At 39.1% G+C, this 23,260-nt stretch overlaps 2 protein-coding genes across 2 annotated transcripts; both read right to left on the reverse strand.

The window, feature by feature from the left end:
• Window positions 1-920: 920 nt before the first annotated feature.
• LOC310927185 (3-keto-steroid reductase/17-beta-hydroxysteroid dehydrogenase 7-like) lies at window positions 921-4,682 on the reverse strand. The gene is made up of 9 exons (XM_083889472.1): window positions 4,625-4,682; window positions 3,565-3,768; window positions 3,355-3,447; window positions 2,568-2,682; window positions 2,222-2,416; window positions 2,006-2,110; window positions 1,829-1,885; window positions 1,267-1,365; window positions 921-1,180 (listed from the first exon to the last, which is right to left on the reverse strand). Exons 1-9 carry the CDS (start codon window positions 4,657-4,659, stop codon window positions 1,076-1,078), a joined length of 1,008 nt encoding a protein of 335 aa, XP_083745598.1. The 5' UTR covers window positions 4,660-4,682; the 3' UTR covers window positions 921-1,075.
• A 1,253-nt stretch (window positions 4,683-5,935) lies between these two features.
• Window positions 5,936-15,462, reverse strand: ddr2b (discoidin domain receptor tyrosine kinase 2b; the record flags this gene model as incomplete). Its single annotated transcript, XM_083890011.1, has 16 exons — window positions 5,936-6,070; window positions 6,146-6,295; window positions 6,372-6,606; window positions 7,527-7,739; window positions 7,821-7,948; window positions 8,241-8,449; window positions 8,541-8,751; window positions 9,637-9,773; window positions 10,329-10,394; window positions 10,508-10,748; window positions 11,355-11,538; window positions 11,791-11,893; window positions 11,978-12,125; window positions 13,738-13,975; window positions 14,120-14,222; window positions 15,387-15,462. The coding sequence occupies 16 exons, from the start codon at window positions 15,460-15,462 to the stop codon at window positions 5,936-5,938; spliced, it is 2,577 nt and encodes an 858-aa protein (XP_083746137.1).
• Window positions 15,463-23,260: the final 7,798 nt, after the last annotated feature.

Genomic DNA, 23,260 nt, shown 5'->3' on the forward strand with positions numbered 1-23,260 from the left:
GCGCGCACCAATGTGAGCACGCGGCGACTGTATTGTTGTTTATTTACATTACGTAACGTCAAGGTCTCGTGTTCTCTTAATCAGACTTCACTTCCGTATTTACTATTTTCAGTATGAATATATTATTAGATGTAAATACAATTATTGGCAGCATGTTTATTTCTTTTTTTTTAAACAGGCCATTCATAGCAGATATTATCATATTCTGACTCATCACAGCTGATGTTGATTCAGGTGTTGAGTCACTGACCATAAATAAGATTATCTGTTGTAATCTACACCACATTACTGGTATGAATCTCACATGACGGCAACATTACTGTTTGTTAACTATAAAAGAAAGTAAAACATCTGTTATTACATAACTATTCACGTACTGCACTAACCACTTTACTCAATCTTGTACCCATACTAGCCTACTAGTAGTAACACTGATACAGATTCATGTTCACATTTAAGGCAGTTTTGTCAATGACACACCTATTAGAGAGAAAATATAACGTATAATTCTAATAATAATAATTAGGGGCCTTTACGTTTGCATTTTAGTAGTTAAAACACAGTTGTAACTGACCACATTAACAATGGCTCAGTTCAGTTCATGTGAAACCTGAAACTGAGGAAGCTGTTACATACATTATGGAACGCATCCATAATGTGTTTGGCCCTGTGAGCGTCAACATGTTGTAAAGTTCTGTTGTTTACCTACAACTTGCAGTGTTTAGTTTACTTTATTAGGCTAATTGACAGGTTGTACAGGTCTATACCAGAGTTAGCTAAATAGATCATTTGCATCTGTGTTGTTAAAAGACAATAAAACACTTAAAGACAAAATAAACAATGTATGCAGGTAGTTCAAGTGACTGACCGATCATAAGACAACAACGCGTCCCTTTTATTAAAAATTACCGTGTTATCACATGATCAGTTTCATCAAATGCAGACTTTGACCAAGGTAGGTCAAAAGTATAGTCATTTCATTCGCACAGAGAGAAAACACACATAAAGTATTGTGAAGCATGTAATCACTGTTGCATCACAACCTGTACATTATCCATTTACTACAAAACACAGACTATCTCACTGTGTTCTCTCTCTCACTCAGTTTCCTTCGCACTTCTTTCTCCAGTTTAAGGAGTTCTGAATATAGGGCATCAGACATTTCCTCGTCCAGGTCCATCTGAAACAGAAATGCAGTATATTTATGTAAATTAAGTATAAGAAACACCAGAGTTCAGCAAAAAGTAGACTTCTCTTGTCACTCACTTGTTGAGACTTAGTGTAGTTTCTTCCAAGTCCTGATGTTAAACTGTGATACTTGGCCCTTGCATCGAGAGACTCTGGCTTTTGAAGAAACATCCAGTGCTGTGCAAAAAGACCAGGGGCCTCATGTAAAAAGGTTGCGTTCGCACAAAACTCAACTCAACTCAACTCAACTTTATTTATAGAGCGCTTTAGGCAGCTATAGCTGGTACAAAGTGCTTAACTGTACAATAACCTGGCGTACGTCTGTTTCCACGCTCACGTTCAGATGTATGAAACGTGAAATGAGCGCGGAAATGTGCGGTGCCCACGCCAACTGGCGTACGCCCGTTTCTACAGCTATTGTTCCTTTGGCGAAACTTAGTGGTGATGCTGTGAAACTGTTAATAATGTGAAAACAAGCAGTCATCAGAGTGATGTGCACATCAGAGACACACTTATGAACAATTAACAATAAGCCCCAGATCAGGGAAAACCATGCTTTACATTCCATTCATTGGAGCGATGTATAACTCTACAGTGTTTACTGATATCAACAAAAACAGCACATGCACCGACAACATACCAGTGCCTCTGATCCATTATATGGCGTGAGTGTGAAAGTGTTAGCGATGATCCTCATCTGTTTAGCACATCAGAAGAATATAATAAAGGATAATGAGACATTTCATACATATCCAATTATGTGTGACACAGACAAAGACAATGCATATATACATACTAAAACAAATACAGCACTCACCAACCACAAAATGGGCATGATGAGAGTCCAGAAGAAAGGGGGAAAGATTCCATAGGTTAGATTAGTCATCACTAGTCCTGGACATATCACAGAGGAGAACAGGCCCTGTCACAAGAGCAGAAAGAAAACTGTATAAAGGAAAGGTCATGTATAATAATTGGACAGATGTGGTTACAGCAGTGTGTGTGAGTGTGTGTGTGAGTGTGACAGACAAACCTCGCTGTTCTTGCGTCTGTTAAGTGCCAGGCTGAGCAGGTCTGAAGCGTACTTGGAGGAGCTGTAGGGCTCTGTCCCATTCCTGTGCTGCACGTCCTCTATGTTGAAGGCAGAGCTGGAGGCGTTACTCGAGGAGGTCCACACAATTCTAGAACTGTTTCCTGTCAGACACAGCAGAGGCTCCAGCTCCCTGATCTGGAACACGGAGATGTGAGAGATCAGACTGTTCACAATGTTGCCACAGTGTATTGCAATAAAAAATCATTATGTCATGCCACTTTATTGTAAGTTTAACATATCTAGATTTGGGATGTAAATGTGTGCCATGTGTCAGTGAGGTCTATACCAGAAGAAAATGACCAAAGAGGTTGGTGGCGAAAACTTCCTGCAGTTCGTCTGAGTTGAGACGATCCTGTTGTGTTATCAGTCCCTCTGCTGTCACTAATATGTGGATGGCATTTCTGTAGGGACAAGGTACAAAAAAATGAAAACCCGGCGTCGATTTGGTGATACATCGTTGTCCTTCCTCGTGCAGTGCGATAATAGATACGCCAGGGCAAATGTCGACATTTTAATTAAGAAACTAGAAAAGCACTCGGAGAGCGCAGACCTCCGCCAAGGCAGCTCAGCCCCCCCACCCAACACGGATCACGCCCAAAATTGAATCACTTGTTCCTGATCCCATTGTGGACATTTCCTGAAAATGACATCCAAATCCGTCCGTGATTTTTCGAGTCATGTTGCTGACAAACAAACAAACCATGGGGGAAATTAAAGCTATACTAAAGCTTTCTTGCATTTTTACACTTTAAAATTGTGCCTCGGAGGTGTTAATGTTCAAATGTTTACCAAGTGCTAGGGGCAAGAACAGTTAGTATAGCTTTAAGGCTCTAAAGTAAAAAGTCCCTTCCAGTTTTACTTGCTGGATGTCTTAACTGCTCAAATTAATGATACATTATTCACTTTGTTCTCCATGTTGTGAATAAATAGAGAAATCCTGCACTTTTAACATTTTTTCGCGGACGTCTTGTTTTCTTCAGTTCGACAGATATGATGTGTAGCTATATGATTGTCTGGCAGTATCATGGACCATGTCTTGTGTACAGCCCTAAAACACAGAAAGGAAAACTTACTTGGAGAACAGTCCCTTGAAAAAAGCTTTAAAATCAACTCGTGGATTTGGCATGATTCCTGCATTTAGATAGAGAAAGTCAATCCTGTTGTACCTGTAAAAGCACACAAATATGGCGCAAACATTAAACGGTTTTAATATCATACTCCCAGATACTGAAGACAGAAGCGAAGAAAGAGGTCAAAGTTCAAGAGTCACAAAGCTCCCTCACCTGGCCTTGACCTCATGAGCAGCAGTGAGCACCGACTGCACAGAGCCCACGTCCAGTTGCAGCAGGTCCACATGTGCACCGGGGTGTGAGGCGAGCAGGGCGGAGCGCGCGGCCTCAGCCCGCTGCTGGTTCCTGCAGGCCAGACACAGATGGAGCTGACTGTCCTCAGTCAGTAGCCTCTCACATAACGCCTGGCCAATTCCACTGCAGACACACACAGAGAAACACAGTCATTCAACTATTTTTTTTTTAAAGTTATTTACAGCATTTTATTTTTTCTATTTATTTATATTGTCTTATAATGTGGGTTTTTTACAATGTAAGGTTAATTTGTTTGTTTGTATGGGTTTTTACAAGTTATTTACAGTATTTTATTGTTCTTTACATTTATATTTTCACATACTTTATTTATCTCTCAGTTCCTACAACAATATAAAGAGAAAATTAGAATTTTTTGGCATATTTACGAATGGTAATTAACCATGATTAATCGTGATTAATCCACAGCTACCCTGTGATTAATCTGTAAAAATTTTAATCTTTTGACAGCCCTTATATATATACATGTATATATATACATATACATATATATACATATATATATATATATACATATACATACATATACATATACATACATATATATACATATACATATACATATATATACATATACATACATATATATACATATATACATATATATATACACATATACATATATACATATAAATACATATATATACACATACATATATACATATATATACACATACATATATATACACACATATATATATACACATATATGTACACATACATATATATAAATATATATACACATACATATATATATATATACATACATATATACATATACATATATACACATATATATATACATACATATATATATATATATAAACATATATATATATACACATTAATGATATTCATGAAACACAGAGCTTACACACACGTTCATTTCCTCCACTCTAACGCTAACGTCGTGACAAAGCGAACGTCTTTACGTTATTAGCGCGTGATTACGTGGACTCACCTGTTGGCTCCGGTGACGATGACCACTCTCTGCATGTTTGACCACAGCTGTAGACGAACTCAGCGGCAGAATAACTTCAGAGACCCCGGTAAGAGTTTCTCTCCACATCAACGCCCCGCCCACCGGACTGCGGTCAGAGCTCAGCAGCCTATGTGCGCGAACCTGCCGAGCGTGGTGTGAATGGATGTCAGCGAACAGCCGACCAATCAGCGTCCACAGCGGCGAGAGAGGCGGTCCAAATGGCAAAAAGTGACAAATATTACATTAATATTATTATTAAAATATAATTATTAAGGAGTTTAAACTTAAAACTTATTTCAAAACAATTATGGGTAACTATTGATCATGTAACAGCTAGTATAGATACACACAATTCTAGACTTCCTGGTCAACACAAACATTTTGGGTTGAATTTTCAGAAAGAGTAAACCGATAAACAATTGTGCATCTAAATTATGACAACCCACAATTTGAAAAAATAGATACAATTCAGTTTGTAACATATATATATACATACATATATTCAAAGCTTCTGGGCAGTCAGTGGTAAAACATTAACTTTTACTTACATAGCTCTTTAATTTCACTAATCTTTAAAAAAATTAAACAGTTAATTTATTTTTGTAAAGTATGCCAGTAAGATTATTGGTCAAAAATAAAAAATCTCATCATGCGTTTGTTAAAAATAAAGCAAAAACAGATGATGAAAAGTGCTGCATGTTCGTTTATATCCAGTATGTGACAAACAAAGCTTGACACACTGTAAATGTTCATTTTTTCTTTAATTTACAAAGCTCTTTGGTGTAACTCATTCTTTTAAAAATCTTTAACAATAAGGTTAACTTACATCTGCAAACATGTTTGTTAAATAGGTCAGGATATATAAAACATTCTCATCCAGAAAACAATCTTTAAAGGTTCATTTATGCTAAAAAAACAATGCAAAAACAGAAATGCTCACAAGGGGGACATTCTTTTATAAATGTGCAATAGAAGTTAATGTTTATTTACATGTACTCATTTAGTAGGCACTTTTAACCAAGGCCACATATACTGTATATATGAAAAAATTAAATAAATCACATCTGTGTTTCAAAATCTAGGGATTACTTTTAAGTACTCTATAAATAAATATAAAAATGTAATTAATAAATATACAGAAGTGTAAATACACTGATTGAAGTGTGCTAATCTGCATGGTATCTACAATAAAAGGCTCATTCAAGTGTACACGCTCTCCATTTACCGCAACATTTTAGCAAGCAAGTATTAACAATAAAATTTGAGAAGTGAGAAATTCTGTCACATCTACTATGCCAGACTCTCCATCAGCTGAACGTGGATCTCGTGAAAGCTTGGCCTCTCCTTGGCGTTCCTCCTCCAGCAGCTCAGCATCAGATCAGTGTAGACTCTTTCAGGACAACATGGCGGCTTTGGCAGGTACACCTGTGAGGAAGCACCGTGACACACAGATGTAAGTAAAGTCCTCTGTGCTCAATTAACCACACTCTGGATGCTTACCTGTTTGCCCTGGTCCCTGAAGAACTCCCCCGTGTTTTCAATGACCTGCTCATCAGAGAGCTGGGAGTACGGCTGCTCCTTACACAGAGTCAGAATCTCCCACAGAGTCACACCAAATGCCCACACATCACTGGCCATGGTGAACTTACCCTGAGAAAGCAGATAACGTAATACGCGTCAGTGTTATCAGCAGTAATGACGTCCTCTCGCTCCACACGGCACTCACCAGTAGGATGCTCTCCCAGGACATCCAGCGAATGGGCAGCACAGCCCGGCCTTGAATCCTGTAGTAGTCTCCTCTGTACAGATTTCGACTCATGCCGAAATCGGCTATCTTGATTGTGTAGTTCTTACCCACCAGGCAATTGCGAGTGGCCAGGTCACGGTGGACAAAGTTGAGGGAGGACAAGTACTTCATGCCAGATGCAATCTGCACAGCCATCCTAATAAGTTTACTGCCGCTGAGAACACAAATGAACAGAAGCCATAAGTAGTGCATACATCTGTTTCACTACTTACAGAATAAAATGTACGACAAAGGGATCACATCAGGAACTCTGACTCATTACAGACCTTCAAATCACTGATCAAGACCCACCTGTTTAAAGTGGCATTCCCAAAGCTTTCACTACTATCTGCCCAAACTAAAGAGCACCAGAGGGAAGATAAGTACTGTAGTTAACCCTCCTAATGTTGCTTTTTGTATTTGATCTTTAGAATCCTTTAAAGAGCCCATATTATACCCCATTACCCTAAGTTAAACTAATCCCTGATGCCTTAATGAACATGTCTGTGTCATGCTTTAGTCAAAATATCATAAGGATGAAGCACAATAGCAGTTCAATAACCCTGCCAAAACAGCCCTTTTCAGAACGCTCGGTTTTGTGCCTGGTCATTTACATGTGAATGAGACCCAGGTAAAAACACACCCACTGCTTCCAGGGGAGTGTCGACGCCGGCACTCTCATGTTACCATGACAACAGTTGAACGCGAACCAAGAAGAAGAAGCCACAGTAGAAGTTGTATGTAGACTGCAACAGGACGTGTCAGAATGGTTAGTTATGATCTCTATTTGAACTTTTCTTAAAAATTTTTGTGTTTGTACGTCGGTTAAAAACAGTCGCGGACTTAATACTGTGATCGCTGGCGGCTGTTTGTGTAACTCACTGCTTATAAAACTCTGGATTTGTTTGAGTAACGAGCATGCTACTCCCGTGTTCTCCACACCAGCGGGAATGTAATGGCACCCTTTTTTATTCTCAGCTCTAAACTCAACTTTATTTATAGAGTTTTTTTTTCATTACATGCTGTGTTTTGGGCAATACTGAAATGTTTTGGTTTTATCTCTGATTGAAATCAGATGTAAAGATCTGAGCCTACCTGACCATACTGTCTTCCTCCTCTTGTTCCGTCTGGTCTTGGTCAGCGTTCTGCTTCAGCCTGAGGTTGCACAGGAACTGGTTCAGGTCTCCGTTCTCCATGTACTCAGTGATCATGCACAGAGGGTCCGTGTCCACACACACGGCCAGCAGACGGACAATGTTGGGGTCTCTGAGACGGGACATGATGCGGATCTCCTTCAGAAAGTCATTCCTGCAGCACAGGAGTAAAATGACAACACAGATGGTCAAGTTGCCTTAAATGTGTTGAACAAAAAAAACTAGTCGTTTTTACCTTGCGTTCTTATTGGCATCTTCTCGCAAGGTTTTGACGGCAACGAGCAGAGGTGACTCATTGTTTCCCTCTATAGACATATCCTCACCCAAAAAGTCCTGCATGCCCTCTGCCTCACACAAGTGCACCTGAATAGAGACACATTTCATCGGTCCATCAACTTGACACCACTTGGAACCGGCTGTTTAATATCGCTAAGTGTTTCAGCATGCTCTGTATAGTTACTGCAGTTCACGCTCTGGTGCTTTTTATCACAGCAATTCCTATCATTTATTTTTTTTAATGGAAATATATGAAGAAACATGAACATAACTATGGCAAAGGAGAACAAACGATCAATTTAATAACGTCACTGTGTGTATTTCTAGGTGATAAAATGAATGCCAACAGAGATGAGAGCTAAAACAAAACTGCATATACTTCTCCAAACTGGCCCTCTCCCAGTTTCTCCTTGAAGGTGAGCTTGTGTCTGGGAAACTCTTTCATGGATGAATCTGTGCCAGCAAACAGATTCATGTTGACAGCTGTGATGGAATGGCTGCTGCCGTCTGAGGACTCCTGCAGGCTAATGATGTCTGCCTCTGCATAGTGGGGGGCACTGTCTGAACCACCTGTTAAGGTGCCTGCTCCTAATTGAACCACACAGAAATAATCAAACAGGAGCGACGGCGCTGGCAGCTACGCAACACAAGAAAGACTTCCCTTTGGTTACCATCTTACCAGCGTTCTCTGTGGCCTGAGCAAACTCGGGCAGCTTTCGGATGAGACGTGAAGGCTCCTGGTAGTCAGCGCACAGGGGGAAGATTCTCTCATAGGTGGAGTTGGAGGTTGAGCTGTCGTCAGTGGACAGGGACGAGTGGTGGAAGGAGAAGGCCTGGGTTTGGACAGCGAGACGAGCTGTGAGTTCATCGTCCAGCATGCGCCGAGAGGCCTAAGAAAACATGCAGATGTTGAGGTCTGCTGTCCAAATTGTTGGGCAAACAGAATAACACTATCATTACTAATAATAACTTTATATTAGAAGATAAACTAAACACGCAAAAGTTGAGACGAAATAAAACAGACAAGACCAACAGATGGAGTTAAAAAAGAAGAATACTGAAAAAGATGTCTGAGGTCATAATAGGGGGATTGTCATGTGGGGTAAAGTAAGTAGCAATTATGTGAAGGAAAAAAAATCTTCAATCTCCAACTGAATTTTTGTTAAACATTTTACCAAAAGAAAAAACAAAAATACAATATGGGGTAACACTTTGTATTAAGAAATACATATTCACAATTAACTAGGTGCTTACTAAAATGCATACAAGTAGCATACTAGCCCTTTATTATTAAATATTAAGCACGCTATTTAGGAAAAATCTTAATTCATATCATAATAGAGGGAGAATAAGGTCTGGTAGTATAAGGTGTTAATACGTGCTTAATGATTACTAACAAATGGCTAGTATGCTACTTATGTTAGTAGGCACCTAGTTAATGATGAATATGTGTTCCTTAAGATAGATAAAGTGTCACCTCAGTTTGTCCTACGAGTGGTTTTTATAAGGCCTACATTACATGAACAAGGGTGTATGTAACATGAATACAAAAATAACACAATATAATAGGAGATCACACTGTATTACTCTATGACACAGTATTTTATCCGCAAGAAATACAATCACCGCACACATAAAAGCAATGGCCTTGGGTTTTAAGGTCAAATCATCTTTTAACAGAATTTTGTGCACGACTCAGCTGTACCACCGTGCTGCCATCGCCTCATGTGCAAATTTACATACAGTACTTTCCCAACACAGTCCTCTCCCCTCACCTTCTCAAGCATCTTTTGCCACACCTGCCGCCACAGGATGATGACTATGATCGTCAGAAGGATGGCTATGATTGCCACCAAGCAGCCAATCAGTATCCTGGTGTTGCTGTCATCCACTTTATGAGTGGGATCATCCCCTGTCAGCAGGACAGGAGAATTTGGACAGATTTAATTGAATGAAATGCATCACAGTTATCACTCATGATATACCACAAAATAACATTGATTTTCACAAACACCAGATGTCATTTCACACATTATCACTAGGGGGCAGTTTTAACCCAAAAATCTAGATTTTACTCAAGCAACCTTTTAAAACACAAAATATAATACATAAGAGATCAGAGTTGGAAGCATGAAACTAAACCAGTTTTGTAAAAACAATGAAAAACCTTCTGAACATCTAAAAAAAATGTGTTGAGATAAGATTAAAGTAGAGTATATTAAATAACATAAAGATTATATAAGATAAACTTCATATACATATATATAGTTATTTTTGTGTGTTACTGAAGATTATAGTCATTCCATGTTTTATTTACTGCCACATCACTTCCCAGCAGCCTCGCATTCTTGCGTCTGCCAGATTTTTCAGATTTTTTTTTTTCCCCAAACACTGCCTCTCTGTCACTTCACCAAAACTACAGCCACTGCAGAGAGAAATAAAAACATCAGAAGGTTTTGACGCTGACCTGGGAGTATGTTTGTGGGATGTCCATGTTTGCGAGGAGTCAGCGATGTATTGTACACCGCCGAACCTGCGAGTGAAAGAAACGAGTTTCTGACGTCAAAACGAGGAAAAACAAGGTCAAACTATAAACGCGTTGGCAGTGAGTTAAAACCCAGCCACCCTCACTTGTCTTGCTTTTACCTGACTGAAAGGCCACTTCACTAAACAGCATCCAAAGGTCACCGAAGTGGAAGCGGCATTTGATGGCAGTGGCTGTGCGGTCTCCGAGGGGAACGGTGACAAAGCGGGCAATTTGGCTTACACGGTCAGCGGTGGGCCGAAAGGTCACCGGGTCAGTCTCCCACTCTGATCCTGACCGAAAGTAACAGGTGGCCTGTTTGAATATCCTCACCCCGCGGCTAAACAAGTTGTTGCAGTGAACCTGAGCGAGTGATTAAAAAAAAAAAATGATTTCAGAAGTACTGCATCATACAAGGAAGATGGAAATTTTTCTCGCAGACAAGATCTGAAGGAAAGATGATGTAAGAAAGTGTAGTGATGACTAAAATGTCCTGCTGTGCTGTCAAAAACAGGATCTTTTCTCTGGCTGTAGTTCAGCCAAATACTTGAGAAAACACTGGCAGATTCCCAGTGTAAACACACTCACATAGTCAGAAAACATGTATAAATGGAGTTCCATTTAGTTTCAGGTTGTATGCAGGACACATTGTTCAAAGACATATTTTCTTCCTTTGGCTATAACTGACATCTCCAGAAATCTCCTATTTACATCCAAATCTGTCTTTTCTGTTTTTTGAGTCATGCAGACAAACAGACAAATGTGGCCCAAAAAACCCTCCTTGGCTGCAGGTAATTACACACAATTTCCACGCTGCTATGCTATTTTGCATCATTCTACATTCCGTGCCTCCATCAAGATTCGCTGCAGCCTCGTAACCCAGAAGCAGGCCCTCTGCATGACATTAGCTCAGACATATTTCACTGTTCGCTGAAATACCCAGTACAGTTTTCCCCCTGGAGTCCTTACCTTCATGGAAGTAAAGTTTCGGACGTGGTCGAAGTCAAAGATGATCTCCACATAACCTTTGGTGAAGCTCTTGTTGCTCCAGCCCACATAGTCGTAGCCAGGCCACATATTGTAGATGTGGCTGTGGAGGAAATCATCCAGACCCCAGGTGCCATCTGTCAGCTGGCCAAGGCCCTTTGTCAGTCTGAGGGATAGATTAAAAAACTCCATTTATTTAATCGTTTCATTTAGAGAAATTATCAAATCAGTTCAAGCTCCACACAATTCTCTCTCCAGCTACACAAAGGAGGTGATTCGAGGCAACATTGCTGCAGACAGTTTGGAGTATGAGTATAATAAATAAAAACAATATATATTCAATATATTCAGTTAGCTTAGTAGAACATTACTGCAGAAAGGTTTTGTTTTGTCTTCAGAGCCGGTAATAGATCCCAACCTTTCAGCTGAAGCTCCATCGTACACGGAATCATTAAAGTAGACATCCAGGCCTCTGTAGATCATTTGGTGACCGTCTGGAATACTATAAGACATCAGGCCATCTGTCCATAAAGGACACGTCCAATATTGTTATTACTTTTAATTGAAGTTTTTGAAGAGACATTGCTTTAAAAGTGACAACCAACCCAGCCATTCACAGCCGTAGAGCTCCACTCTCATACACACGATCATGGAGTGATCGGTCACAGGCATGAAGCGGACAAAACGAGCAATGATGGGAGGCTCCAGATCCTTCAGCACCACGTCATATGCGTTCCTGTTCCCCTCGATTACCTGGCAGAAGAGAGGCAGATGACATCAGACCGACTGATCAGTGGTAGATATGAAACCATATGAGTGAGCATGGTGTCAAGTGGAGTAGAGCTGCAACTAACGATTATTTTCGTAATCGATTAATCTGTCGATTATTTTCTCGATTAATCGATGAATCGTTTGGTCCATAAAATGTCAGAAAATGTTAAAAAAACGTTGATCAGTGTTTGTCAAAGCTGAAAATTATGATACTCTCGGAAGTCTTGTTTTGTCCACAAACCAAAATGATACAGTTTTAATGATTTCTTTGTTTATGTGGAGCAAAGAAACCTAGAAAATATTCACATTTAAGAAGCTAAAACAATCAGAAATCTTGTTTTACTGATGAAAAAAGCTTCAAACCGATTATCAAAATAGTTGGCGATTAATTTAATAATCGATTCATCGATTAATCGTTTCAGCTCTAAAGTGGAGTTACTGAACACCACAATGGCTGCGTGTCACCAGCTTGAATATGTGGCACGTTACATCAATTATCAAACCAATTTGGAGCCCTCTAATTTATGATCACGCTTCCCAATTCTGACACATCTTGCTGCAGACAAAGTTTGGTGTCTAAAATGCAAAGATTATATCCCTCATCTCACCTTTCCTTCCCAGATGGCATCAAAACTCAAACTCTTTTGGTGGTCCAAAATGGCGACCTCTGGTAATGCTCTGCAGATTTTCTCATAGTATTTTTAAAAATAAGTTAATGATTCTTGCCCCAGGCCTACTTAACTTTGTCCCTTCCGATTGCGTCCACCTATCAGAGTTTCCTCACTGCCGGTTTCCTCACTGCCGCTCCCCCTCCCTCACACACTTGTTTCCTCATTATCCTGACCAGGAGTTAAACCTTCCTGTCCCACCTGCTGCCGGCCAGACTTGTTCCTGGCACCTTTTCTCTACCAGCCCAACATGAGAAGACTCAAATTTGCACTCATGAGCAGGACATCGGAAAAAGTGAAATCATTTTTGTTACGACAGTTATGACACTGTAGTCTGTAAATAAACATTGAACTGAACAAAACAAATATGTCTGGGTTTCGTTAAGAGTTTACCCTACCACTCAAAAGGTTAGGGTCACTTAGAAACGTCCTTATTTTGAAGGAAAAGCATTTTTTATCAATACACTTTATGCTTATTAGAAAACCCTTGAGTAATTATGTTAGCACAGCGGAAAACAGTTTTGCTGGTTCTTTGATGAAAGCAAAATTATAATTTTGAATAGAAATCATTATTTATTATCTTGTCAATGTCTTGACTATATTTTCTATTCATTTTGCAACTCTTTTGATGAATAAAAGTGTGACTTTTAATGGAAAACAAAACAATTGTATAGGTGACCCCAATCTTTTGAACAGTAGTGTATAATGAGTGCTAATGTGTTGATTCATAAACACTCAATCAAGGGGATGACCTGTCTGAAAACATCTATAAAACAGTTGTCTAAATCTTTAAGCCCATCTGTGCACCTGATACAGTACATAAAGATGCAGTGGATGACATTTTGAACATGTTTGTATATGTGAATAATTGTATGCAATTGCTGTAAAAATAAAAAAAAGGAATTTCATACTCTTTCACTGCTTACCTGCCTTCCCTTCCTATCCTGCCATCCCACCCAGTTCTTGCCGTCACGGCTGTACTTGATCATGTATCGCTGTGCAAACTCATTTCCCATCCCATCAGCATGGCGACCTTGGGTGCCCACCAGTGTGATGAAGTGCAGTGAGCGCAGGTCCACCTGCAGATACTCTTTGAGGCCGTCTGGCTCTGACATGATGTCAGGACACCAGGCCCCGTCGCCGTCTCCGTTGTCAAAGTCAAGTCTGCCGAGGTGAAAAGACATGAGAGGAGACAGTGGGTTTAAATATAGGAGGAAGAAAGAGGGAGAGGAGGATATAAATTCAAATCATGACATTGTTAATTATGTTGAGCAAAGAAAATTAATAGAAAACGTATATCAAACATGCCTGCCAAATCTTGCAGCCGTTGACTCAGACCACTGACTGGAGGCAGAGATGTCCTCATCCTGAATCTGCCCACCCGTCATACCAAGAGGATAGCGACATATTTCTGTACAACACATATTTGGATAGATTATGATTATTATTTTTAGTGTGTAAAACCTGTTCACCTTCGTCCTGTACGTGATAATCTTAATTGTGTGTATTCAGGATGCGAAGGAGGTGAGTGTAAAGGGTTCTGGGTTCTGGGCTCATCCCCCCCCCCCCCAGTCCCCTTCCTGCAGCACCACAAACCATCCAAAGCAAAACAGAGGCATCACTGTGTAGGTGCCAGTCTAAGCAAAATAAAGAGGGAGGGGTCTCTGAGCTGCCTGTGCTTTTCATAATTTATACTGGAGACACGTGAGAGAAGTTTTTAAACTTTAAAATAGTCGGGCATCTCAAAGCTACAGTTTAATCTGATACATATGTGACAACAGAAGCTATATTTTTGTGACTTTGCAGCTCTTTGCTGCATCTGCGTCCACAGCGTTAGTGTTTACTCTCACCACCTGGTAATTAAGGGGCGTCTGTTTTATTCACCTTCCCACTGAACTCCCTGACATGCAGCAGAACAAATAAGTCTTTTACTGTGGAAATATTCTAAATGGAAAAGTCGGATGTGTGTACACACTTGCATTTGGTACCTCTCTGGACCTTTTCAGGACCAGTCGTCCTCATGGAGACTTGGTCCTAATGAGGCAGAACCCCATTTTTGAGGAACTCAAAATTTAAGGTCAGGGCTAAGATTTGTATTGTGGTTGGGGTTAAGGTTAGCGCTGGTTCCAAAATGAATGGAAGTCAATGTGAAGGATAGCTGCGTGAACATGTATGTGTGCAATATGCAGCTACGCCTACAAAGTTTTACAACTTTCCCCCCTACATATGCCCCCCGCTAGTGAAAGGTCTGCTTGTTCAGAGGATATTTGCAGTCTGACCATTAGGTAAACCACACACACGCGCACTTACACGCACACACCCATTAAGCCCACCCACCTAAAATTGATTTCTTTCTCCATCTTGTCAACACACCTATCCCCAGGAAAATCAAGATGTTATTTTAAGCTTCAGTATGACATAGCCACATGGACTGCCTCATACTTGAGGCTCTGGTCACACACTGAAAACCAAATTCAGCCCTGTCCCCCACCGTGGATGCATTAGTTGCACGTGAAATGAATATATACATGAAGGCATACATAATTTCACATGAATGTAGATGATGAATATCTACCTGGGTTGACTTGAGCTCTCGCAGCAGCAGCCAGCAGGATAAAGAAGACACCATGTGTGATCAGTTTAACCTCCATATCCTTTTCAAGGAGCTGAACATTTCAGGACAGTTGTACAGATTGGTGAGATCAACATTGGCCAAAGTGAAGTATCATTAAAGTGTTCATATAACAAAACAAAAAAGTTTTCCACTTTCTATGCTGTGCTTTATAGTAATATTTACCGTATTAGTTTATCAGTAATCACATACACAAACAGTGAAAGGTGTGAGCCAAAAACAGAGTAGACCGCATACAAATAAGAAATGATTAAAGTAATTCAAAATACTGAAATACATTAAACCTGAATCCAATCATATATTTAAAAACGGTTCCATTTCAGTGAATATCTCCAAAGCCTGCGAAGACGTGACAGTCTCAGTGACCATAATCCACGTGGTGTGCCTTCCAAAAAGATAATTGGGGATAGAGTGCACTATTTTGCGGTGCACTTCCTGAGAACGCATTGTAACACATTTCATGCTATATATGATGCTTACTAAAATGTAGTCAAATGAAGTACTAGAAATATAATAAGTGGCCTTGTGAACCTAACAGATGCATCCATTCTCTATAAGTCAATCTACTTAGAGTCGGCTTCCTTGTGTGATATCACTTTCCATACTGAGGCGAGTTCAAACTTTGACACAAACTTTCCTACAAATCAACATGTCACTGGGACAAACGCGGATTTGACTTACTTTCACCAAGTTCCTCTCTCCTTATTACGAAACCATCTGTGTCGGGGAATATTCCACATCTACTGTGAGCTGATGCATTCACAACTGCAAGACGCTGACCTCTTCCTCTGAAAAGCTTTCTGGGAATGGAAAGAAGAGTGGGAGAGAGAGGAGGAGAGAGTGAACGAAAGAGAGAGAGGGAGGGAGGAAACGACGCCTGCTTTAACAGTCTTCCTGGCTGAAGAAAAGAAGCAGAGAAAATAACACGTTTGGGATTTTGAGGTGATGCCAAAATCCCAGAATTCCACCTGATCCACAAATGGTTTCAATTATGGTAGCTGAGCCTGGCAGCTTCCTCCATGAGCTGCTAAAAAAAACAGGGAGTTCATTTTACTGCAGGGAAGAACCTGCTAATTACTGAAGGAGACATGACGTTTGAGGGGGAAAAAAAGAAAACAAAGAAGTGATCATTTGATACAGACAGGAGTCGTCATGCCTTAGACAAAAAGCAAAATAGACGCATGTGGTAAAAACAAAAGGCAGAACCTTGCTGTGATTACCAGAAATGTCGCTTAAATGTTGAAAACAAAGGCCGAGGTCAATGTATTTGCTGAAGGAAATGAACAATAAACATTTTTTTCTGACTATTCAAGTCACATTACAAAATGCATTAGGTCAAATACATTTTAAAACCACTTCACTGCATCTTTTTACAGTGTGTCTGTGGTAATGTCCGTAAAAGCGACTTTATAATATATAAATAGGTAATATTATAGGAAAACATTTATTTTAGTGAAGCTACAAGACAGACAAAATATGTATCCCCTTCTGCAGTAGAACAGTAAGGTTAAACAACCAGGCGAGTAACATTACTGCAAACATCAAATGCTTTGTAACGAAGAGTGTAGTGCATCAAAATTAGTCACATTATCATAGTCCGAGGGAATTTTTTTGGAAACGGTAACGGAAACATGAGTGCAATTTTTTTTATATAAAACTCAACTTTATATAGCCACTGTTTCATGATAGGTCTTGAAGTTTTATTTGAATTTTTGTGCCGTTGTAGAAGCTGGCGACTCTAATTTTGCATTTCCATGCAGAACTTGGTGCTATTGAGAAAACTTCAATATCCCATCAGTACAATAATTCTTCTGCCACCGACTATTCTTACCTTCTCATATATTAGCCGTCAGGCTGTGCTTGTCATCAAATGCTGCTCATTTTTAACTTAATCTGCAGTGTGAAACTGTGCACCACCCCTCCTGTCAGCTCAACCCTCTTGCGGGTTCCTGGCAGTCACATAGATCATTCTTTGCCTTTCGGCTCAGCAGAAACGCAGTTATAGCTGAAAAGATGTGGCTCTTTCTGATCAAGTCTTCATGCCAAGAACGGCACTTAAATATCTTTTTATAGCCCTTAGATACCTAGGGTCAACGCAAACCTCTTAATACAATCAAGTGGGCTTTCAGAGTGCAAAGGTCACACTCTCTACCATTAACTGGGACAGTAATAAAACCTTCAAGGGTCTTGAGACAACTAGGAAATCTGGCAATATAAAAGTAAAAAATTGTGATTACAGCACTAAAATATTTTGCTGGGCTCTGATTCTTAAAGTCCAACATCTGAAAAAAGTTAGCACACTTTAGTATAAAGTAAATATGAATTAAACAAAAAAGTGAGTACCTTCTGAAAGACATCCCTTGGCAAAGAGGTGTCATCTTGCCCAAGGTCCTCTCTGCAGCCATAGGACTTGACTTCTCCAGGTCATGTGTCCAACTTGTAATCATCTGCAGGAATCTGTTGCAGCCTTCATCACCTCTTCAAAAAAAAGAAGGTAGAATTTGATAAGTCACAAGAAAATAGGTAAACTAATGACAAAAAAAAATTTCTGGGCCAAATCCAGTTTAGAGCTAGACAAGAATTTGTGTAACGCTGATAATCTGCCTAAGCTAATATTTTTCTATTTATTATACAAACATATTTTATGGATGATCGCAAAATGACCTCAGGGACTCTTAAGGGTTAAATATTTAACACAAGAACAAACAAATCTTTCCATTGAGTGCAACAGTGAGCCAACATGGTGTACAGCGGCCATTTTAACTAGCTTTTAGTAATTGGTGCGAACTGATAATTTTTGGACTGACAATATAATACGACGCTGAAGTTAGCATCCGATTTGCCAGCCTCCGATTCGGCACTTAAGGGGAAAGTTAAGGGGAAATAAACTTGATGCGCAGTGCGACTGTTTGTACACTGGTTGTCTGTTTTTTGTGACACTTCTTGATGTGAAAACATTTTAGACATGTTAGGTAAGACATTAACCTTGCATGACATCCACTGTTGTATTTGTGAAGCTTTTATTTAATTTGTGAAAATTCTAAAGGGGAGATTTCACCGTTTTTGTTTTATACTCAGACCTCATTAGAACAGGTCCTGAGCCAAAACCACTGTACCTAGACTTCTAAAATCTGGACTAGATTAATCTACAGACTCTGAAGATTCATAAAAACACACTCTCTGATTTGTGAAACCTTTATTCTATTTGTGAAAATGCAATAAAGGCTCATTTCAACGTTTTTTCAGCATATAGACCACTTTGGACCAGGTCCTGATCCAAAACCACTGTACCTAGACTTCTCAAATCTGGACTAGATTAATCTACAGACCCTGAAGATTCATAAAAACACACTCTCTGATTTGTGAAACCTTGAAACCTTTATTATATTCATGAAAATTAATAAAAGTATAATTTCAGTAAATGGTATGACTTTTTAGCCATGGTGTCTTCTGACAGGATCAAATACATGCTCAATGTTATGCTGCCAGAGGTACATCAACAGCTGTTTGACTTAAATGTATGGAGTTATATACATGAAGGACAGTATTCCTATTACTTGTGCATAAGAGAAGTGTTGGTAGTAAAGATTTGTGTACTTTTCTGTTTTCTGAAGATCAAATACGTATAATGTCAATCTTTATCCTTCTGCTTAAATGTATAGTGCGGTACCTATTCAGATAACTTACAAAGTGTGTTATTATTATTGTATTATAACACATTTTTCTATAATAAATAATGGTGTGCGCTAATAAAACTAATTTAACAAAAGGAAAGGTGAAATAGAAGGGGAAAAGTAAAATGAGCAAAGGAAAATAGGACAACACCAGAGCCAATGAAGTGAGAGAACCAGTTATGTGTTGTGACAGTAAGATAAAGGAAAACTTGAAATGTTGCCTTTATTGCATTTTCACAAATAGAATAAAGGTTTCACAAATCAGAGACTGTATTTTTATGAATCTTCAGGGTCTGTAGATTAATCTAGTCCAGATTTGAGAAGTCTAGGCACAGTGGTTTTGGATCAGGACCTGGTCCAAAGTGGTCTATATGCTGAATAAACGTTGAATTGAGCCTTTATTGCATTTTCACAAATAGAATAAAGGTTTCACAAACCAGAGGGTGTGTTTTTATGAAACTTCAGGGTCTGTAGATTAATCTAGTCCAGATTTGAGAAGTCTAGGTACAGTGGTTTTGGCTCAGGACCTGTTCTAATGAGGTCTGAGTATAAAACAAAAACGGTGAAATCTCCCCTTTAGAATTTTCATAAATTAAATAAAAGCTTCACAAATACAACAGTGCATGTCATGCAAGGTTAATGTCTTACCTAACATGTCTAAAATGTTTTCACATCAAGAAGTGTCACAAAAAACAGACAACCAGTGTACAAACAGTCGCACTGCGCATCAAGTTTATTTCCCCTTACCTTTCCCCTTAAGTGCCGAATCGGAGGCTGGCGAATCGGATGCTAACTTCAGCGTCGTCAATATAATTGAGATTTGAGAAACGGCATCATTTAACATTTTATGGACAAAGCGTGAAACTAAATCATATATAGATTCATATTACATTGAGACAAAGCTGAAATTGTTAATTGCAAATAATCAAACATTCAGGTAGAATCGAGTCGACAATGAGGCAAACCTTGGCTAATAGCTACTGACCATGGGCTAATTTTCAGAAAGTAATTAAGCTAACATTTAGCCAAAAACGACCCTGTAAAGAAGCATAGCTTGAGCTAAAGCCTAACCTGAACAAATAAGCAAATATTCAGGTAGAATTGAGTTAACAATGAGGAACAGCTTGTCTAATACTGACCATAGGCTAATTTTGAGTAAATAATTAAGCTAACATTTAGCCACAATTGACCTTGTAATGAAGCACAGCTCGAGCTAAAGCTGAAATACAACATTAAGGTAGAACTTAGTTGACAATGAGGCACAACTTGGCTAACATTGAGCTAAGCTTGAGCAGTTAATTAAACCAACATGACATAGCTTAGCTAGCAGAGTCACCCTCAAGATAATTTGACAAAAGTTACTCACCATTCCAGACACGTCCTTAAACTGAACCCGATCGAATCTGCCATCTTTAATTTCCGAGTCATTCTTTTTATACCACTTTTCGGCGTCTGCCGTCACGCCGCGGTAGTTTATTTTGTTAATTTCCCTCCTGTTGAAAGACTTTTCTTCGTTTCACGGCTCGTTTAAATGGGCCTTCTATTCCAAATAATGGCACTGACCGAGGTTGTCTGGAGCAAGAGAAAGAAGAAGAGGTGTGTGATCAGGTGTGTTGTGTTGTGTCACCTTTTTACATGCCATATCCACAACATATTCACATTTTCCTCCTTTACCTCCATGTTTTCATTTATGTTCATGTCTGTATTTATAAAATACATCACACATCATTATACTTTAATTTCTTTGCCATCTTTAGCAAGATAAAAAGGAGAAAGACACTTTCTATGTGCTTTTATTTTGATAATAACAATAATAATAATGATAATATCCTTTTATTTCCTGACATAGTTGTGACAATATCTTTATTCATTCTTTTTTTTCCATGTTTAGTTTTTTAAGTTAAAACTTTAAAATGACTAATTTCCAGGTTTTTTTGCGACCTCTAGCTTTTATTTTGAAATCTCTGGGGCTCTTTGTTAGTGCGGACAAACACAGAAACTGCCTTTTATTTTGAAAGTAACAGGATAACGTTAACGTTTGAAGATTGCAGGAATCTGTAGTGATTTTCATACCTGGAGGATGATGCAGCCTTGACTTTTGAGACACAGCTCGTTTCTCAAGCAGTTATAAATACTAACGAGGAAAGCAATTTCCAAAAAGGTCAGCCCAGAAAGCAGCAGAGCGCCATCATTATTCTCTTGGAAAATATTTTGGTTTAAATCGCCACACATACACACACAGCACCACACTACAGAGAAAGAGAAAGGGCATTTAATTCCACAAGGAGAAACTGTCGATGTACAGTAAGTGCACTTTCATTTTCAGTACACGCCATGTGAACAGCCATTATCTTGACAGGAAAAGCAGAGATTGACTGAGAGATGTGGATAGACTGATGCAGAAGACAGACTGAGAGAGTGGAACAGTTGGAAACAGGTAATGAGCTTCAGGGAAGAGCAAGTGAGAGGAAGGCCTGGATGAGATGAGGGATGTTTCCCAATTCAACAAATTCACATAGTTGGATCAAAGTGGAGCTGATTTGACAGCTGGCTGCAGAAATATGAAGTCCAGAAGTTTCCAAAAAGCCTCCGTCTTCCCTGGTCGGGTTTTTCAGGACATCAAAACAATTCCTCTGCACGGTGGAGGGACAGTAATGCAGCAGTTTATCGCTGCCGCAGTACAGCGTTCATAAATAACATTTATAAGCAGCAGAGACACGGCTGTAGCAGCACCTGCACACAGAGAGACGGTCCTTTCTGAGACACAATCACACCAAATCAGAATAAAATGTCTTCAGTACCACAAAAGGATGAATGAAAACACATTTTAAATGTCTAATAATGAAAAAATATATATGTATAAATGCACTGAAAATGCACAGGGAATCAAACTATGACAGATGTACATTTTTAAACCCATGTGTAATTGAGTATCACAGCGAGCACAGCAAGGATTTCATTTTCCACAACAATTTTGTGAGCACATCCAGACAGGTCTTCGATTTTCAACAGATAACTATCATTAAAATGTCCTCATAAGCACAGACACAACCACAGTGTAAAAGGTCCAGCAAGTGGCGACGGCACCAAGCGTGTGAGAAGTACAACAATCAACACACATATCAATAAGCAGCAGAAGGAGCGACACAACCTGAAACACCAGTGTTTAATCGAGCAGACAAAAATGTGCAAAATCCTTGTCCAACAGAAGTTTGTCTAGTGATGTCCAGATTTAGTCATTGCCTGGATTTGCAAATATGCCTTCAGAAATGTATTTGGTTTGTGATCGAGTCAAGTAGCACAAAGTAAGCACTTGACAGATGTTAGCACATAAACCCCCACGTAACGATGGTGAACATGATAACCGAGGGTTTGACAACAATAAGCTCAATTTAGTAAATCCTCATATCTTACAGTGTCTCTTATAAGTCATTTATTTAACATGCGCTTCATTATGAATCACTTTACAAGTGTAGATTTCATCAGATGCTTGTTTTTGTGAAAGTAGTTGTGTTTAGTAATTCTATTTTCATATTTACTTTAATGCATGAGGACGGAAGGTGAGTTTTTTTTAATAATTAATATTATTTTGCTCATAATGATATTCAAGTGTATACATACACTACCTTTCAAAAGTTTGGGGTCACTTAGAAATGTCCTGATTTTTGAAGGAAACACTTTTTTTTCAATGAATATAAAATTAAATTAATCAGAAAAACACTCTATACATTGTTAATGTGGTAAACGACTATTCTATCTGCAAACGTCTGGTTTTTAATGGAATATGTACATAGGTGTATAGAGGCCCATTTCCAGTGTTCTAATGGTTTATTGTGTTTGCTAATGACGTTAGAAGGCTATTGGATGATTAGAAAACCCTTGTGCAATGATGTTAGCACAGCTGAAAACAGTTTTGCTGGTTCTTTGATGAAGAACTATTCATTTTGCAACTCTTTTGATGAATAAAAGTTTTTTTTTGTATAAAATTGTATAGGTGACCCCAAACTTTTGAACGGTAGTGTAACTATAGAAAGCACCCAGGCAACCTTCACCATGACGGCACATCGCCACCAAAATCTGATCGTTTCTTCCTTGGGCCATAACCTGATGAGAACATTTCACATATATAGTCATTCATTTATT

The sequence above is a fragment of the Microchirus variegatus genome, assembly GCF_963457635.1.
Source record: "Microchirus variegatus genome assembly, chromosome: 5".
Lineage (NCBI taxonomy): Eukaryota > Metazoa > Chordata > Actinopteri > Pleuronectiformes > Soleidae > Microchirus > Microchirus variegatus.